The 18,818-nt window shown below is 45.2% G+C and overlaps 2 protein-coding genes across 2 annotated transcripts in view; one reads left to right on the top strand and one right to left on the bottom strand.

Moving 5' to 3' along the window:
* Nucleotides 1-3,616: 3,616 nt before the first annotated feature.
* Nucleotides 3,617-11,025, top strand: LOC121693946 (integral membrane protein 2A-like). The gene is made up of 6 exons (XM_042073820.1): nt 3,617-3,796; nt 4,448-4,582; nt 4,887-5,066; nt 5,939-6,049; nt 7,633-7,777; nt 8,661-11,025. The coding sequence occupies exons 1-6, from the start codon at nt 3,725-3,727 to the stop codon at nt 8,747-8,749; spliced, it is 732 nt and encodes a 243-aa protein (XP_041929754.1). The 5' UTR covers nt 3,617-3,724; the 3' UTR covers nt 8,750-11,025.
* A 4,767-nt stretch (nt 11,026-15,792) lies between these two features.
* gpr174 (G protein-coupled receptor 174) overlaps nt 15,793-18,818 on the bottom strand; it is a 12,313-nt gene continuing 9,287 nt past the window's right edge. Inside the window, exon 2 of the mRNA XM_042074628.1 lies at nt 15,793-18,399. Coding sequence (XP_041930562.1) covers nt 17,036-18,064 — 1,029 coding nt within the window. The 5' untranslated portion in view covers nt 18,065-18,399 and the 3' untranslated portion in view covers nt 15,793-17,035. The remainder of the gene's footprint in view (nt 18,400-18,818) is intronic.

Genomic DNA, 18,818 nt, shown 5'->3' with positions numbered 1-18,818 from the left:
GTAAATAGTAGCATACTTTGAATGTACTGTATTTGTGTGTGTGTGTCTGTGTGTGTGTGTGTGTGTATGTGTGTGTTTGTGTCTGCATTTTCTGTAAATAGGAGCATAATTTGAATGTATTTGTGTGTGTGTGTGTATGTGTGTTTGTGTCTGCATTTCCTGTAAATAGTAGCATAATTTGAATGTATGTGTGTGTGGGTATGTGTTTGTGTGCGAGTGTATGTGTGCATGTATGCATGTGCTGTATGCATATATTGCTTGACCGTGTGCATGGTTGTGTGTGTGTGTGTGTGTGTGTGTGTGTGTGTGTGTGCAGGGTTGTGTGTGTGTGTGCTATTGGGGTCAGCAGCGGTGGACTAGAGAGAGAAAAGTTTAAAGGCAGTTTAATCAAGATTAATTTATTCCAGTTTGCCAAAATTCAAGCTTTTCCTGACATCGGTGGCACCCTCCTTAAGGATGAAATTATCAAATTTCCACAGCAATTACACACACACACACACACACAGATGTGCAGCAACATCTTATGAAAAGCCCCTATGTCAGAGGCAAAAGGAGCACATGGCGACATGAAGGATGGACAGACACAGGAACACAAAGGAGAGAAGATAAAACGAAAAGATGAGAAGAAAACAGACATGTCTGAAATACACATGACCCGTCAGAGGCCAAGCTGAGGCGAGCTTTGGTCTCGGCATACTTCGATGACATCATCCGCTTTATTTTAATACCTCTCTGTCACACAGACACACACACACACAATCCTTACATCATACATGGAACCATTGGAGGAGTCTTTGGAACTTCTGGTCATTTGGTCTGGTATACTCTTTGTATGTGTGTGTGTGAGAGAGAGAGAGAGAGAGAGAGAGAGAGAGAGAGAGAGAGAGAAAGAAGAGAGAAAGAGAGAGAGAGTGTATGTCTGTGTGTACGTGCATTTATGCATGCCTTTGTTGCTGTGTAGTTCCTGGATTGTACTTCTACCATGACAGAGTCATTTGTCACTTGTGGTTTGTGTGTATGTGTCTATGTGTGAGTGTGTACATGTGCATGAAAGTGTGTATGCATGGGTTTAAGCATATGTATGTGTGTCTGAGTGTGACTGTGTGGGTGTGTGTGTGAGACAGTTTGGTGAGCGCAGGGCAGATGTGTGTGTAGGGACAGGCGGCGACAGAGGACGTTCGCGGCCCTGACACCACTCGTGCAGGGTTTCACACACACGCTGGGTAAAGAAGGGGACTTTTTCACTGAGGAGGGATCATGAGGCATAACGCTTATAACAGTGTGTCTGTGTGTGTTTGTGTAGGCTAGAGAGAGAGTGTGTGTGAGCATGTGTCTTTCTGTGTGTGTGTGTGTGTGTGTGTGTGTGTGAGTGTGTGAGAGAGAGAGAGAAAGAGAGAGAGAGCGTGTGTATGTATGAATGTATGTGTTTGGTGCAAACCACAATGAAAAAAGACATTTCCAGACAGTGTTTAGCCAGCGTTCATTCTTGCTGTGTTGCCAGAGAACGCCAGCTCCGGAGGGTGTAGAGTTTCGCCATTGGTGGCATACAGTCATTCTCGTTAAACAGAAAGACAAAGAAAAAGCAGTGGGGGAGACAGAGAGCAATAGAGTGGCTGAGGCAGAGGGAGTGCTAGAGTGTGTGTGTGTGAGAGAGAGAGAGTGAGAGAGAGAAAGAGAGAGAGAGAGAGAGAGAGAGTGGGCCAAACATAAACAAACACAGTGCATTTTCTCAGTTTGAGCTGTAAACCAGAGTGGCAGAGAGTTTAAGCTGGCGCTAATTAACTCCATGGAAAACTAAATCAAGCATCAAAACCCACAGATTACTCGAGGTCCCCCCGGCTGGGAACGATGAGGCCTCGTGGCCCACTCAACATTATCACTGCTGACATAGCCACGGAGGGAGCCAGGATTTGTCCGTGCACTGTAGAAGAGATGATAAGGTGCTATGTACCATGGCTATTGTCTTAATTCTCTCTCTCTCTTTTCTCACCCCCCATCTCTCTAACTCTTTCCTCTCTCTCTCACCCATCCTCTTTCTAAATATATCCCTCCCTCTCTCACCCCTCATGTCTCTCTCTCTCTCTCTCTCTCTCTCTGTACCTCATTAATTTTTTTCAGGCTGTTCACCGTAACTGCTTGTTAATCCTTCCTCTGTCTGTGTATGTAAGCAGGATTATAGAGTTCAAACAAATCGTAAGATGAGCCCATACACAAGCTTTCAGGACCACTTAGGCCTGTCGGCGATGGATGCGGACGCTCTGGGAGAGCAGGGCCCCGACGGGCCGGTACAAATCAACTGTGCTGTTTATTTACAAGCCAGGAGTGATTACCGGTAACAATTTGCCTGTTAAACTTAGGAAACGTCAAAGCCAAAAGGGGCGACTGTGTGAAAAGATGGGATGGTGAATGTACAGTAGAAGGTTCTGGAACATAGCCATCCCACCAGGTTTCTTTTTTGGAACTGAAAGGGAAAAAAATGAAATAAAACGGCGAGGCACTAGGCAAGTTGTTTATTTACCTTCGGTGGAGTCAGTGAAGTCAAACCAGCAGACCACCTTGAACCTAGCAGTAACTTCATATCAATGTCTAAGAGTTTAGGACTGTTTTATGGGCACAGCCTTCCCTCGGCGCAGCTCCCACAGGAAACGGAGGGGAGTGGAGGCCAGCAGATCCCTTTACATTATTCTGGGAACAGAGAGGCACTCAATCAGATTTAAAAAGGGGAAAATCTTCATCATGTTCGGTCTCATTTCACCACAGAGTTGGCTTGGTGACGGCCGCAAAAAACTCCCAGTGTGGTAGGGCTATTTCCACAGGGGCCTGCCTTCACAGATCTGCTGCTGAAAAGAAAGGGAGGGAGGGGGGGGGTGACAACTCTGTGTGTGTGTGTGAGAGAGAGAGAGAGAGAGAGAGAGAGAGAGAGAGAGAGAGAGAGAGAGAGAGAGAGAGAGAGAGAGAGAGAGAGAGAGGCAGTGTGCACTGACTTTAATGAGAGGCAACATATGGAAGCCAATACAGTGTATTATAGGGTCCCAAGTTTTCCTGCTGAAGTTGAAGCAAACTGCCGAGGGCGTTTTGGGAAAGGCTGGCGTTACTGAAGCTTTGGCTGGACATTTCTCCCAGAGTGGTGTTACCATTTGTTTAGTTTTGGGGCTATGTAAGACTGTAAAATGTATCTGATATCTTTTTCGATACTTAAGAAAGTTCAGAGTTCATAGCAGCCTTGTTGTATTCATTGTAGCCACACAGCGGCGCCAAATTCATTCATGAATTTATAATATTTGCGTCGCATTTATCCATTAACCCATTGTAGGCTATTTGAAATCAGTTGTAGTCTTTGTCAAAAGAGTAAATATTCCAGGCACTTGTCATTATTTTAAAATAATCCCTTCTTTTGTACGAGGACTACACGTTTTGCATGCTTGAATTTACGCATTGCATTTAGGAGTAGGCCTACACGATGTTCATCGCCAGGAATATAAAGTAGGCAAATCTGTTGACATTAACCTACAAAAACATACCGTTGGATGTTTATTTTCGGCTCTCTCCGGGCTACACCTGCTTCACCGCACGCCTATCTGAAGTCACGTGACAGGAAATCCAGCGCGGTCCATGTCGGATACCAAACAAAGTGCGTCACTCATCCTCCAGTCAACTTACAGCTGGAAGGACAGGCATTTGTTTTGGAAATTTTAGCGAGCTACATTTTTATCACTGGTGAAACATGGTGAAGATCGCCTTTAACTCAGCTTTGGCGCAGAAGGCGCTGGGAAAGGATGTCCTTGTCAACGACAAAGTAAGTATTGCATGGTTTTTGTCCGTGTCTAAAGTGAAGTAGCCCGTTGCTGGCCAGTTAGCCCTGCATGCATGCTCTGGCCAATGCTAATGTCGTGAAGTTAGCCGACTAGCCAGCTAACATTAGCTGAAGGCCCTTAGGATTGTAGCCAGCCACATGATCCGCAGCTAAATCTCCCCAGTTTATGTAACATCATGTAAGCGCATTAGACACAAAGTAAAATTGGTATGCTAACGTTTGTTTGCACAAAACTAGCTAAATGAATTCTAAGATTTCACAATTGTGGCGTCGACGTATATATATATATATATATATATATATATATGGATGGGGTGATTAACTCATAGCTTGAGCTAGGATGTAAGTTAACGTTTAACGTTACATTAACCATTCTATGAATGCCATGCTAGGCTGATAGACTTATGTGTGGTATCTATTTACAACTTATGCTCACTGCATTATTGGTTTTGTTAGATAGTTGTTGAATAGACAAATAATATAATTTGTTTACCGAACTTTCCAGGATGACGTATTGCACTAGTTCTATTTTGATCTAGTTCATTTTCGTATTCTGTTCATTGTTCCTTGTTTGTGGGTGGCCAAATTTCCCTAATTCCAACCCTTCCCCTTTTTTTTATTGTCCCCGGAAAGGATCCAGAGACTGCTTCGGTGTACCGTCATGAGAGCTCCACAGGCCGCTGCCTACTCACCCTGCTCGGTCTTGCGTTCATCCTGACCGGTCTCATCGTTGGTGGAGCCTGTGTGTACCGTTACTTTACCCCAAAGGTAATGACGCGGAAAGATGCACTTTTATTTCCGCTACTAAACATGTATAAGCCCCCTCAGTTTTATTTAGCTGGACCATTCGTTATTCCTTAGTTGCATTTCTCAAAATTCACTTTAATCAGCCTGTCTCCAGCCTGTGTATAACAGAGTATTAAGGTATGATTTATTACAAACTTTTTCAGCTAATCAGTTCTGGCCTTCCTTTGTCACTTTTTCTTCTAGTCATTTAAAGGTGTTTGAAAAAAAAAAGTTAAATATGTATATCTGGCCTAACTGTGCCCACCTTCCCTATCTCAATGGCCAGAAGCTGTACCATGGAGCCATGCACTTCACCGAGATGGACAACGAAGACATCCGTGAGCCCTACTACCTGCCCCGCATTGATGAGGAGGTGGAGATCCGTGATAACGTGGCCACCATCAATGTCACCACACCCCACTTCAGCGATGGGGACCCAGCTTACATCCTGCATGACTTCCAGCGGGTAAGGGGGAACCTCAAGAAAAGAACAAGGCCAACTAGGGACCAGTGTGTTCAAAGTAGGCCAAATGGAGCATTGTGCAATCTAACTGACAAACCGGAATTGCAAATTCCAGTGTCAGCAAACACAACTTTTGTATGTGTGTGGGTGGCAGAGGAGAGGGTTGAGGACAGAATTGATAGTTAACTTTAGTAATTATAGTTAACAGTATTTGAATATATCATACGGTGGTGGCCCTGAAAGACAGCTTATCAGTTTTTTTTTTTTTTCCCTCGAAGCTGTTACCCAAAGTCTGCTGTCGTTTTAAGAGATATAAAATGGCCCCAGGAGGAATGTTGCCGTGGGTGTTCAAATGGTGGTGTGAACTGGAAGAATTGTTTATGGTTTGCCTTCTCCACCACCACGCACTGCTGACTTGCCTGCAGTTTTGTGCACAAGGCTTCTGCAGTGTGCCCTGCAAATTGAAGTGTCTGTCTGCACTCCTACAAACTGTAGCTGACGCCACAATATTGTCTTTACTCCTCACCACACCCTAATGGTAATTCACTTATTGCACCTTCCCTGTAAATGCCTGTGTGTGGGTTTTGTTCCGGTGTCAGATCTGAATCAGTGTGTACAGACAGTGTGATCAGTTTTGTTTTGCATCTGCGCTCATCTCATGATGCAGCCTAGAAATAAAATGGAGTCACTGATGCTCCTGTTTTATCAAGTATTCTCCCTTGAATTTCCCCTTGGGGATCAATAAAGTATCTATCTATCTATCTATCTATCTATCTATCTATTTATCCATAAGTAAATAGCATAGCGATAAGATTTGATTTGTTTGTGGGAGAGGAGTGAGCCTGGATGATGAGGTGTTGGTTCTCTTTGAGCAGAAGCTGACAGCGTACCTGGATCTGACCCTGCGCACCTGTTACATCATCCCGCTCAACACCTCCGTCGTCATGCCGCCTCAGGATCTCCTGGACCTCTTCATGCAGCTGATGGTGAGTGGCACAGCTGCCCTGACAGACGCCTGAATGAAACTAAACCCAGGGATGACTACATTTATGCCCCTTGATGAGAGAATATTGTGTACTAGCAGCCTTAAAGGGGACATCCGGCGATTTTTCACATAGATCTCCGTTTCTCTAGGTTACCGAGTACTGTCGGTACGAAAAAAATAAGTTGTACCTAGCTCGAGTTGCTGCACCAACAGCTAAAGTAGCCAGGCAGCTACAGCGCTACACTCTGGGGGCATGTTCCTGAGCCCCCATGTTCATGCCCCCAGAGTGCAGCTGGATTTCCCCTTTAATAGCATATTACCACAAAGTTTAGTATGTCAAATCTATGCATGCACACACAAGAAGTAAAGCTTCATTAATGCCACGGTGTGATAATAAATGACACTGGATTCTTTTCAGAAAGGGTTTGTTCAGTTTTATTTATTCTTTGTTTGTTTGTTTTGTGAACTTTCATTGAGTATCAGCTGGTAGTAGAGTATGAAGTTAAAGACTCCATGCTTGAAGGCAAGGCAAGTTTATTTATAGAGCACATTTCGTACACAGGGGTAATTCAATGTGGTTTACATAAGCAAACGCAAAGAATAACAGTAAATAAAAACATGAAGGAGCATTAGTAAAAATGTTTGAAAAGTAGCATTGATTGAAGCATTGTACTCATCACTCTTCCCTGCTAATGTGCTTCCGTGCTAATGTCCCGTTGCCATCTTATGTGTGCTGTTCTAGTGTACTGGCTGACATTACTGAGCAATGTTGCTGGCACAGAAGCTGATGGGGGTCTGTCTCGGAGGTTCTAGAGGAGCACAGCCTTAAAGGGGAACTTGGCAACTATTTCAATGTAATAAACCCGTTTAGAAATAATTTGGATGGTTAAATGACCTGTTCCGGTGAAAATGGTGACTTTCCCCGCTGCGTCTAGCGTCCCCAGGCAGAAAACCAACCTTGCAACATTGAGACTACCGTCCCGGAAAGTAAAGTGAGAAACAAGAAACTCGTTTTAAATCGTGTTTCTTACCTTGTAACATCCACATAGTTCTGCCAAACTTATGCTAACCGTTCGCTAGCTTGTAAACAAATCCATGTGCTTTAACGTTACCTTTTCCCACAGTTTGAAATGGCATAATGCACAATTTCTCCAGCAGAGGGGGAAATCCTGCCAAGTTTCCCTTTAAGAGTATCTGCTACATGTTGAAAAGTCTCTGTGATGTCATTGCCCTTTCCCTCTAGTAGGGGGCTTGAAGGATTTATTGGATCCATCTGTGTGTGTGTGTGTGTGTGTGTGTGTGTGTGTGCTTATGTCTGCTCGTAGACCTTAACTGGTCTGATCTACTTTAAATTTTTATACAAGGCAGAGGGTCATCATATGTCGGTCCTCCTACATGACCATCTGGATCCAGTTCAGAATGCAGATGCTGGAATTTAGTTTCACTTTAGCTCTATGACATTGGATGACAGGGGTGAGGGTATGCTCCACACAGTCACCTGACTGTGCTTGTTTTGTTTTGTGTTGAGCAGTCTAAAGAGTCTTGAGTGTCAAGTGATGGGTTTTTTTGTGGTGTGTTGTGCAGGCCGGCTCCTACAAGACCTACCTGGTGCACGAGGACCTGGTGGTGACGGAGCGCATCGATGACCTCACTGACCTGGGTGTCTACATCTACCGCCTGTGCGACGGCAAGGAGACCTACCGCATGCAGCGCCGCTCTGAGATCTACGGTAAGCCCGCGCTCTTCCTGTCACCAGGGAGACGAAAGCAGACATGCGTCATGTAGAATCGCACGCAGATCATTTTGAGCTGTGTCATCAACCTGAAGTTATCTTCCTCCATCACCACATCAGAGCTTATCTGTGTGGACAACAAACAAGGAAGCTGTTTTCTGTAACCGGCAATCTTATGATCAGTCGCACAACGCAACATGCAAGCGTTGTCCTTCTCACGCTCAAATTCAGCCACCCATAACCCTTGGCGATTATAATTTATTTGCCTCGGGTGTACTGTGGAGTGGGTAAGACTGTTTTTAGTGGCAGGCTAACACATACTGATGACTTACGCTAGCCTAGCACCTGCGAACTCTGCGAACTAGAAGGACTGGATGAAGCGTGTTGAAAACGGTGTCCACTGATAAATATCACACTTGCTAACTTGGAAATGAGGTCCTATGTCCAAAATCCTGAACCACCCCTTTAACCGCAGCACTAGTGGAAGATATCTTTTAATTTTTAACAGTTGCTATTGCAAAATCTGTTATCTGTCCATATTTACCACATGCTGTTGCAAAACTGTCCACTCAGTTCCAACAGCAATCAAATTAGAAAACACACACGAAAGCTAATACACCATACCACCGCATGTGTGCAAGACGTGTGGTTGAATTCAGTTGGCAACAGTTGACTAACAGACCATAGTCTTGTGTCATCACTTTTTCACACGCATTCTACATAGAAATGCAGAAAGAGATGCAGATTTGTTAATTATGGTAATTTGTTAATTAATTAATGGTATTTGTTAATCAGTGCCCGTGGAGTTGTATGGTTGGCAGTTGCTCAGCATTTCTCGTGTGTGTGTGTGTGTGTGTGTGTGTGTGTGTTGCTCTTGCAGGCATCCAGAAACGGTCGGTGGAGAACTGTCGCACCATTCGCCACTTTGAGAACAAGTTTGTGACCGTCACCAAGATCTGCCATGACTGAAGCGGTGGACACGCCTGCAGGAGGGGGTAGTGGAGGAGGGGAGGGGTGACTGCAATTACCCCCCACCCCTCTCTCCCCCACCCCTCTCAGTGGCCCTGGTGTTTGGGAAAGGGGTTGGGGGTGGGGGGGGGGGGGGGGTGTGGGAATGTGAGGGGGTGGCTGGGATGAGGAGTGTGGCTGCTGTGACCTCTGACAAGGCCAGAATCGGTCAGCTCACTCTTTGTTCTCATTTTTGTGTACATACAGCAAACTGCAAATCCTCTTGACTCTCTCTCCTATTCGCCGTTTTTGCATAGTAGTGAGAAGTGTCTATTTAATGACGCCAACAAAAGCGACAATATATATTTAAAAAAAACAGCCCCATAGTTGATCACTTCCCTCTTTACTCCCCAGTTGCTACTGTATGTAACTAAATGACCGTGCTTTCGCTTTAAGCCCCTTAGAACTAACCCCTAACTTTTGCTGCTGATCTCAAACTCTGTGCATATAGCTCTGTGTATACCATCACCGCAAGAGCATCTTTATTTAAAACAAAGTAAAATAAGTAAAACTGTGTGTGTATTCTACTAACCCTATTGGGATAGCACTGTCGCTTTGTTGGAGGAGAATACTTTTTCCCTTTATGATATATGTATTTAAGTCCGCTCATGTTTGTGATTATCACTTGTTGCTCTTGTTTTGTTGTTCATTTAGTTTTTTGTGTATGTTTCCAAGATGACAGTCCTTAACATTTCTCCTTTACTTGACAACAGTGCATGCCGTGCGTGTTAGCGCTTGTGTTAGGTAGTGCTTGTTTTTTTTTAGACTTGTTTAGAGAGAGGAGCGACTCATTTATGCGTTGTGAGCACAAGAAGGCCGCCAAGGCTGTGTCCACCAGCACCCTCTAGTGGCCAATGTGAGGTAGTGCACTGAGGTGCTCCCCGCATCACAATGGGAAATTGTTGGTGTGAGGGGGGCGGGGGAGCCCTGAGATGTAAAGTATTGTTCCCATGGGATAGTATCTATACTGTTATGCTGGAGCTGTGCAGCTAACAGCATGTACAGACATTTATTATAACACGACTGAGAAAATCGGGGCCCAATTTGGTGAGCAGGAAGTAGGTCAAGCAGAATTACTTTGCCATGTCTGATTGGTAGGAGATGAGCATCTGTATGTAAACCGTGGCATTTGACTGATTTCACTTTTGACTGATTTCACTTTTGATGCCCACACATGCACGTACACGGTGTAGGCCGCCCCAGTAGACCGACCCAGGCAGGTGCTTCTAGAAGCTTTGTAGACTTGGCGGGCCATCTACCCCGCCTTGGTCTTCAAATCGTTCTGCATGAATGAGGTTCTACCGAACACCACTGGGCTAAGATGCTTCTCAAAGATGGCAGAAACACACACACACAAACACACACACAAACACAGAGGACTGTGTATCTGCAGTACCTCTGGGCGCTGTGCATAAGCACGCTTGCGATTCCCCTCCTTGTTGCTCACCCTTCAGCTAAAGGATGCAGCAAGTCTCCTCACGTGGACCAAAGTTAAAACAAACTCGATGAGTAAAATTATAATGAAGGACGCTAAACCCACCAACCAATTCATTGGAAGATTAGCAAATGTTCCACTAGTGAAATTCCCCTGTTAACGTTTTTAGGTGGTAGGTCACAATTTGGGTAAAGGGATCTGGAGCTGTGGTAGGAACTGAAGTTACAAAGTTTCTGTCAGGGCCTTTATCTGTAGTTTGCACATAGAAAGGAAGTAGGAGGCTTGTCCAGGGAGCCTGTGGTATGCCACATTTGGGTTGATGCAAGCAGGTTTCTGTGACGAAAGGCCTCTAACTGCTGTAGATACAGCTGTGTTTTAGATGTTAACTGCTGTTGTCATTTATTGTGTGTATGAGTTTTTTTTTTTTTTTTCTACCCCTTGTGTAACCAAGACAGGCGCCAATTGTGTTTTTTGCTGTTACTTTAGCTTTCTCTGAGTCTTGTTGTCAAAATCTCCTCCATTTTGGGATGAAGTAAATTTTGAGGTGTGTGGAGAGAGGTGTTGTTACGACTGTGTTCCCAGCAGGACAATCAGGAGGCGTAATACACAGTGGGGCGGATGAAGGGATGAAAAAGTCACTGTGTTTTTTATTCGCTTACGCTCTGCATAGCCCTCAGCATTTTAAAGATGATGACGGGAGGTCTGTGAACCCAACTGACAAAATTTCACTTTGTAAGATCTGTTGTTTTTTTTTTCCTTCTTTTTTTTTGTGTTGTGGTTAAAATAAAGATTAATTTCTTTATGTAAGCAGTGGCGTGTCATGATTCTCTCTCTCTCTCTCTCTCTCTCTCTCTCTCCCTCTCCCTCTCCCTCCCTCTCTCTCTCTCCCTCTCCCTCTCCCTCTCCCTCTCCCTCTCCCTCTCCCTCTCCCTCTCTCTCGCTCTCGCTCTCTCTCTCGGAAGTGCCCCTGTTCTCATTTCCCTCGCAAAGAGAATTTTCACATGTTAAAAAAAAGCTGGTGGGCGAGTCTAACTGTTTTGCATGCGTGTTTAAGAAACCGATTGCTCCTGAACTACTTATCTGCGGTGAGTCATAGGGCTTGTGTGTCTTGGCTTGAATGCAGTATTCTCAGTCTTGCCTCATGCATGTATTCATCCTCTAGACAGGATGGAAGTCCTCAATGACACGTTTGATTAGCTGGACACACTTAGATGGACAACTGCCCTATCATTAATGGATGATCAGATCTGTTGCACAGTTGGGTTTGATTCAATTAAGGGGTTAGATTTTTTTCTTATGCCATTTAAATCAGTGTTAATCCCAATCCCAATCCCAATGTCCACAGGAAGAAAGTTTCAGTTAAAAGGGAGAAAAAAAACTGTTTGGATAATAGATAGTATCTTTTTGTTCTGATGTGATATCTCGAACATAACCTGCTTAAGACCTGAAGGATAATTCCAAGAACATAGATCAAAACCCCCCTTTATGCAGAAGCAGCGACCATTGTTCCATTGAAGTCTATGGCCATATCTCAGAATTTCGCCACATATGCTAAGATCTTGGTTCTATAGAGTAAGGATTGTACATTTTGGGCATGTGTCATGATCCTTAAACCCTTCTGACCATTTCGGGTTCATTTTTAGCATTTTTGAGCATTCCATTCTAAGTGATAAGCCATGTTAACTGAGGAAGTGATAAATCTCTTAATAGAAGAGCCACGTGGCTTTGCAGGGTGAATAAAGCCATAGGGCTCCTATTAAGAGGAATACCACTTAAGCCGGCCTTACATTGTATGATTTTCGTGTGATTTCACAGTCGGCGACTAAATTTCCAAAGTCGGACGGAAATCATGGAAGTTGTATTGGAGTCGTGTTGCGCTCCCGTCAACCAAATCGTTGAGTGTAATGGTCCATTCATGCCACCTGGGAATATCAGGGGCCGCCCCGTGATTGCGTGGTTTTTCCCACTGCGAGTGTTCGTGTGCTTTGCCGTCGGAATGTGTCAAAAGCATAGATGCCACAACAAAGGTTAAAACATACGCTTACTAATCTTAAATAAACAACTGTATTTGCTCAAAGATATGGTGTAAGATGCTTCTGAAAGAAGGATATGCAGCTTTCAAGTGACAAACGGCAAATTCCCAAGTTCACATGAAAATTGTTGGACATGAAAGTCCACATGGACTACAAATGAAGTACAACGTGACGACAAAAGTGATGATGAGCCCACAACTGGGCAACTCGGGTAGCAAAATCTTCCCCCAGTTTCCCACTTCTTATTTCCACATGAAGTGACGTGAGTGAAGATGTTTTCACTGGGAAAAAATGTTTTTTTGTTGTAACACACACACACACTTTACGTGAAGTCACTATGTTTACCACCCCTGATATCTGAATAGGGCCCCTTAGTCAAATAACACGGGTAATGTTATGTGATTATGACTTAATAGGGCCCCTCAATACTATGGGTTATGTTATTCACCCCTGATATCTGAATGGGGCCCCTCAGTCAAATAACACAGGTCACACTATGTGTGATAATCATGCTTTGTATTTGGCATTTTTTTCACAGCAAGATGCTTTAAATCTGTTGATGGTTATGTATTTGTAAGTCTACATAATTTTTTTCTTGCAGAGGTGGGCCCTTTTCATGTCTGTGCTCAGGGGCCCCAGTGGCTTATACATAGCAAAAGAATCAGGGGACAGACATTTTTAAAATTAGGTTTAGGACCGCGCAGCGAAGCGGCGGTCATATAGGTTTAGACAGATTTTTTTTTCTTTTTCGCATGGCCAATTTTCTGTCAAGGATTCCCGGGACACTGAAAGACCGGGGTGTACGAAACTTGGTGGGCATGTAACCCCACAAGGATAGCATGGAACCATTGTTTTTCGTTTTGATCTGTAGCCCCCCCGCTGGATTGGACCCCCGAAAGGAGGGTAGGGCGGACATTTTCTGTGAATATCTCGAGAACCATAGGGTTTAGGAGGACCACCTTTTTTTTGTATGTTGATCTTAAGGGGCCATGTCAATTTATTCCATAACCACTCATTTCATGTATAGCGCCACCTAGTTAAAAACGAAAAAGTAAAAAAGTAGGTGTTGTAATCACAATATCTCTGGCTGACATGGTCAAAACTGCAAGAAATTGAAAGTGTAGGATCATTATGACTGAATGCTTTCCAAGTTTCGTGGACTTTCGTTCATGGGAGCCATACAATAAATTAATTTATGTGTACATTTAGTGACCGTACACCAACAGAGTTTTCTGTGAATATCTTGAGAACCGTAGAGCCTAGGATGACCAATTTTTTGCGTATGTTTGCCTTCAGGGGTCATGTTAACCCATTCCATATGCACACATGTGCATAAGCAGATATTCACACGCACACGTACATTCACAGTAATCATACTTATGACACATACACACACAGTAGACATATGTACGCATGCATGCACATGCACACACACACAGGCACACCCACAAGCACATGCACGCACACACACACACACACACACACACACACACACACACAAACACTAACACGCACACATGCACACAATTCAAGAATTTCTCATTTTGAATTGAGTGTGCATAAATAATGCAATTCAGTGAAACAGTTAGAATCATATATGCCTTTCACCTTTTGTTTTTAGCCACCTGACTTTGCTGAATTACTGAAGCTAAGCAGGCTTAGTTAGAATACCCAATGTAGGTTAAGTTTGCAGCATAAGTAAGGATGGTGATATTTGTATTCATTTAGCAGACACTTTTATCCAAAGTGACTTAGGGTCTTAGCTGAATGCACTTACCAACTTGCTGCGTAGTCTTGTTTGTGTGTGCTACAGTATATGTTTGTGGCCAAATATGAATTTCCACAGGAGTGAACAATAACGATGACTATACCCTTAAAGCAAGAGAATAGATTTCAGCAAAGTCCTTTCAGCAAGTCCCTCCACGCGGTGGCCATATTGCAATGCACTTTGGGCACTTATTGGGCATCTATTTCGGACAGAGCTGCGCATGCACAAGGCTTCAAGACACCAACCTCACTCCAGGCATGATTGGTACGATGTATTCACACAACACACATGATTATACGATTCACACGTCGACTTTTGGCCACGGAAGGGGCGGGATATGTGTAGACAACTGCCATATTGGCGTTACAAACTAACCCCATGTGTTTCTATGGCAGATTTTTGGAGCGCTGTGTCTCCTCATTAGAAAACGCTATAGTGCTGCTTTAAGAGTAGAGTTAAAGCTGAAGGAAGGCTCTTCTTGCTCATATTACTGTTAAATATGGGATGGCTACAGTCTGAACAGGTCTTGGTGTTGAGAAACATGGTCTTAGTCAAAGTACAGTAAATCATTGGTGTTTGTCTTGTCATTGCATTTTAAAATGGTTGGTTTAGTCATTTCTGTTGCACCTGCACTGGGTAAAGAATAGGAAATCTCCTATTCTGGTGCTGTTTCCTGTGTAGACTTGTGTAACAGCTTTGCACAACACAATGCAATCACTGAGTATCCAGTAGCCTACTTTATGTTCTCGTTCATTTCAGAAAATGATTTACATGGATACTTTATTGACCTTAATGGAATTGTATGTGTGTGTGTATGTGTGTGTGTGTGTGTGTGTGTGTGTGTGTGTGTAAGAGAGAGAGAGAGAACGTGTGTGTTTAAACCTGTAACCTTGATTAGTAATTTCCTACTTCTGTACACAACAGGTACAGTCCCATGATGCTCAGTCTACAAATGGGAAGATAAACAGTTGCTGGTTTTGCCAACGGCCTGCTAGAACATGAAGTGGCTTTCCACTTCCTGTTAGAATGTGCAGTCATTTGTACTACAGAGAAAGAGAGAGAGAGTATCATGTATATGGGGCAGTTTCTGCTTGCTTCTCTTTATATCTGCGTGTGTCCTTTAACCTATTTAGTATATCACCCCAACCACCCACCACCCACCGCCTCAGTGGAACTTGTGCTTCAGTTGAAACTAGAGCGCTTCACTTCGCCTCGCTCTCCCCCGCATAGCCTAACTAACGCTGCCGATGCCTGCGCCTTACTAGCTGGAGATTGCAACACCTGCCTACCCCACTTTCCTCACACAGACTGACACAGGATATCACGTGAGGCTCTCCTCTCTCTGTGTAAAAAACAAAGGTTTTTTGTTGATACTACTACCGAAGTTAACAACAAATCCAAATTGACCTCATAATTTTTGCTATTATTCTTTGTGCATATAATCCTCAGATGTATGTATGTTTTAAAAATAAACATTACCGTAATTTCCCAACTATTAGCCGCGGCTTGATTTTTCGAAATTTCTTCAGCTACGAGGTTAATACATGAGAGCAGTTAATATGGCATTAATATGGTTTTGTTTCTTTTAACTTGCATAAAACACTGTCCTGCGACTTATACAGAATGTGGGTAATACACAGGAAATTACTGTATATAAATCATTGATTTGAGTAAGTAATGGAAGCCGGAGGTGTTAGCAGTCAGGGTGACTTCTCCATTTTCTAACAGAATCCAACACTAGACAGAACAAATGACAGTCAGTTCCTAGTACAATGTAGAAAAATAGATGATTTAATGTGCCTTCATTATGGCCAATAGCATACAGCTCTATTAATTGACTCATCACACACACACACACACATACACACAGACACACACACACACACACACACATACTGCATGTGATATTTTTTCCCTGACTCTTTGGTCATTGACTTCTTGATAAAATTAGTTTCGGTATATTTGGTCCTGTCCTGTCACATGTGCACGTGTTCTTGGAAAGACTAAACTGAACTCAACATTTCCTGATTTTTGTGTACCGCTCCTCAACTTCCCCACTGTAGGGAGTTCACGCACAGACACACGCACTGCAAAAGCAACATTCTCATCCACACAACCTGCTTTGGTCCACTTTGCTCCTCCACAGTGGCTCTGTGTTCTATCACAGTATATTGAATTAATTTAATTCAGGTGCTTCTACTGTGGCACTAATCGCTCGCCGCTCTCACATTTTCAAAATGTCTCCAATAGCACTGTGAAGACTTTTCACAGTGTTTAGCAGTAAAGGCATTCTTGTTTCCTCCACTACTGTCGACGTTCCGCAGACCAGAGTTTCTTTGGTCATGTCATTCTTCTTCGGTTCCTTTCTCAGATCTCCCCTTGCGTGAGTCTGTCCTCTGATAACCTTTCTCTGCAAAGAGTGTTACTTCAGTCCACCCTTCCCCCATCACCACATCCTCTCACGCAACATTGCGTGGGGCCTCTCTCGCCCTGCTTCTTAAGCACCACTCTACCATTCCACCATCAATACCCACTTGCGCTGATGGGGGCATTCCTCAGCTCCTCCTAAAGCCCTGACATCAGGGTCCAGAGGTGAGCTCCGTCATGCTTTATGGCTCAGGTGATACACTATGGAGCAAAATCTTAGCATCTCCTGCCAGACTGAAGGGCTGACAGTTTGCCTGGGTGCCATTCTTCCTGTGGAGTTATAGCATGATTGTTTTTTCGGCGTCTTTGCACTTTGCACTTTCACACCTCCCCAAGCCAGAGGCCTTGACAGGAAGCCAGGACCCTTGACCATGGTGGTGTTACAACTCCATGGCTCACTGGAGGTTAAAGGTCAAGGCTAGAGCTTAAAGGCCTAATGTTTGCCTGGGTGCCATCCTTCCTTTTGAACTTGTAACAACTGTTACTGAGCTCTGCAACTCCATGTTGCTCAGTTGTTCAGAGGCTTAGTTCAGAGGTCAGACCGTTGATTGCGGTGGTGTTGCAACCCCACGGCCTGTTGTCGGTCAGAGTGGTTCGGAGGTGAGGGCCTTGTCCTCGGTAGTGATGCAGGAGAGCCGTCGCTGGAGCTGCAGGCTCTCTGTGAGCTCAGGGCGCGACAGCCGGCGGCGGAACTCCTCGGTGGTGAAGTAGTACATGACGGGGTCCAGGCAGCAGTTGAGGCTGGCCAGGCAGAGCGTGACGGGGTGACAGCGCATGACGGTGGCACGGAACCCGCAGCTGACCGAGTCCCAGCGCGCCTTGGCCACGTAGTGCAGCGGGAAGGTGACGTGGTAGGGCAGGAAGCAGAGCAGGAAGACGCCGGCGCAGCTCAGCACCATGCGCAGCGCCCGGCGCTTCTCGCCGCCGTCCTGCGGCATGCGCCGCCGCCGCCCGCCGTCCTCCCGCAGGTTCCCCGCCGTCAGCAGCGTGCACGTGCCCACCACGCCGAGCGGCACCAGGAAGCCCAGCAGCTCGGCGCCCACCATCAGCGACAGCCCCGCCACCGCCGACATCGGCACCAGCGGCAGCTCGGCGAAGCACTTGTCCGCCTGGTCGCCCACGTCCCCCCCGAGGCGCAGCAGAGGGAACGGCAGGCAGCAGAAGCACACGAAGAGCCAACCGGCGGCGCACAGGCTCCGGTCCAGCCGGCGGCGGCACGAGGTGTACTGGAGCGGATGCAGGACCATCATGCACCGGCGCACGCTGATGCACACCAGGAAGAAGATGCTGGCGTACATGTTGACGTACTTCAGGTAGAAGCAGAACATGCAGAGGCCGCGACCAAACGGCCAGCTGTCGTTCAGGTAGTAGTAGATGCGCAGCGGCAGCGAAAGCACCTGCAGCAGGTCTGCCACTGCCAAGTTGATCATAAAGATGACCGCCTTCTTGGTCTCCTTGACGTACATGTGGAAGACCCAGAGCGCCAGCACGTTGCCGATCAGCCCCGGCAGCAGGATTATGGAGTAGATGATGGCGTAGGTCTGGTGCTCATACCGCTTCAGGGCATCCACTTCGGTTTGACTCCAACACGACACGTTGGCACCGCCATCCATATTCCTGTCGCCGAGGAGCGCTAGGACTCCCGGAGGTTGATTTGAATGAATGTTGTTGTTTTTTTTTTTGTTTGTTAATTATTTTTATTTGATTTTTCTTCCAAGTTGCTATGAACAACTGTGTCTCTTCTTCTGTCCAGACCTGGTCAGAGTGACGATTGGCTCGGTGGCGTCCCGTGGCAGACCCGTCGTCTTTGCCTGAGGTGCGAGGAAACGTGGTACTTGTCCATGCTGTTATTCATGATGGTGGATGGTCATAGAAGCAGTAGTCACGTGTGTGGGCTTCTTCTTCCTCCTCTTCTTCTAAAGGCAGCTTGAGGAAAACGGATCAGTCTCTGAGGAGCACAAGAGAAGACAAACGGCAAGAGTGTTAAGAGTTGGGTCTTGTTCCAGGCTACACGCACCATAACACGCCAGGCTATACACACACCATACCCTCTCTCTCTCTCACACGCACAAACACACCACACACACACACCATCATGTACCCTTGCTGCACACGCTGTGTAACCTCTAGCCATGCAGTGTGAATTTGGCTATGTAGGCGCATGCTTACTCAACCTGCTGCAGATGAAAGGTTGCCTTTGTCCAGCTGATGGGTGAAGCCATGAGTCAACATCAACACACCATTTTATTTACCAGTACTTTCTTCTTTTTTTGACGAGGTGGTTGTATCAGTTACACGCTACTGTTTTGCATCTTTTTTTCATAGCTCATAGTTTATTGGTTCCTAAGGGGAAATGCAAGTGAGAGA

The sequence above is a fragment of the Alosa sapidissima genome, chromosome 20, assembly GCF_018492685.1.
Source record: "Alosa sapidissima isolate fAloSap1 chromosome 20, fAloSap1.pri, whole genome shotgun sequence".
In the NCBI taxonomy this organism is placed as follows: Eukaryota; Metazoa; Chordata; class Actinopteri; order Clupeiformes; family Clupeidae; genus Alosa; species Alosa sapidissima.
This window is presented reverse-complemented; position numbering and strand designations above follow the sequence as displayed.

Coding starts and splice junctions, on each gene's coding strand:
- LOC121693946 (XM_042073820.1), top strand. CDS start 3,725: ATGGTGAAGATCGCCTTTAACTCAGCTTTGGCGCAGAAGGCGCTGGGA. Junction 5,067..5,938: donor TCCTGCATGACTTCCAGCGG/GTAAGGGGGAAC, acceptor CTCTTTGAGCAG/AAGCTGACAGCGTACCTGGA. Junction 7,778..8,660: donor GCGCCGCTCTGAGATCTACG/GTAAGCCCGCGC, acceptor TTGCTCTTGCAG/GCATCCAGAAACGGTCGGTG.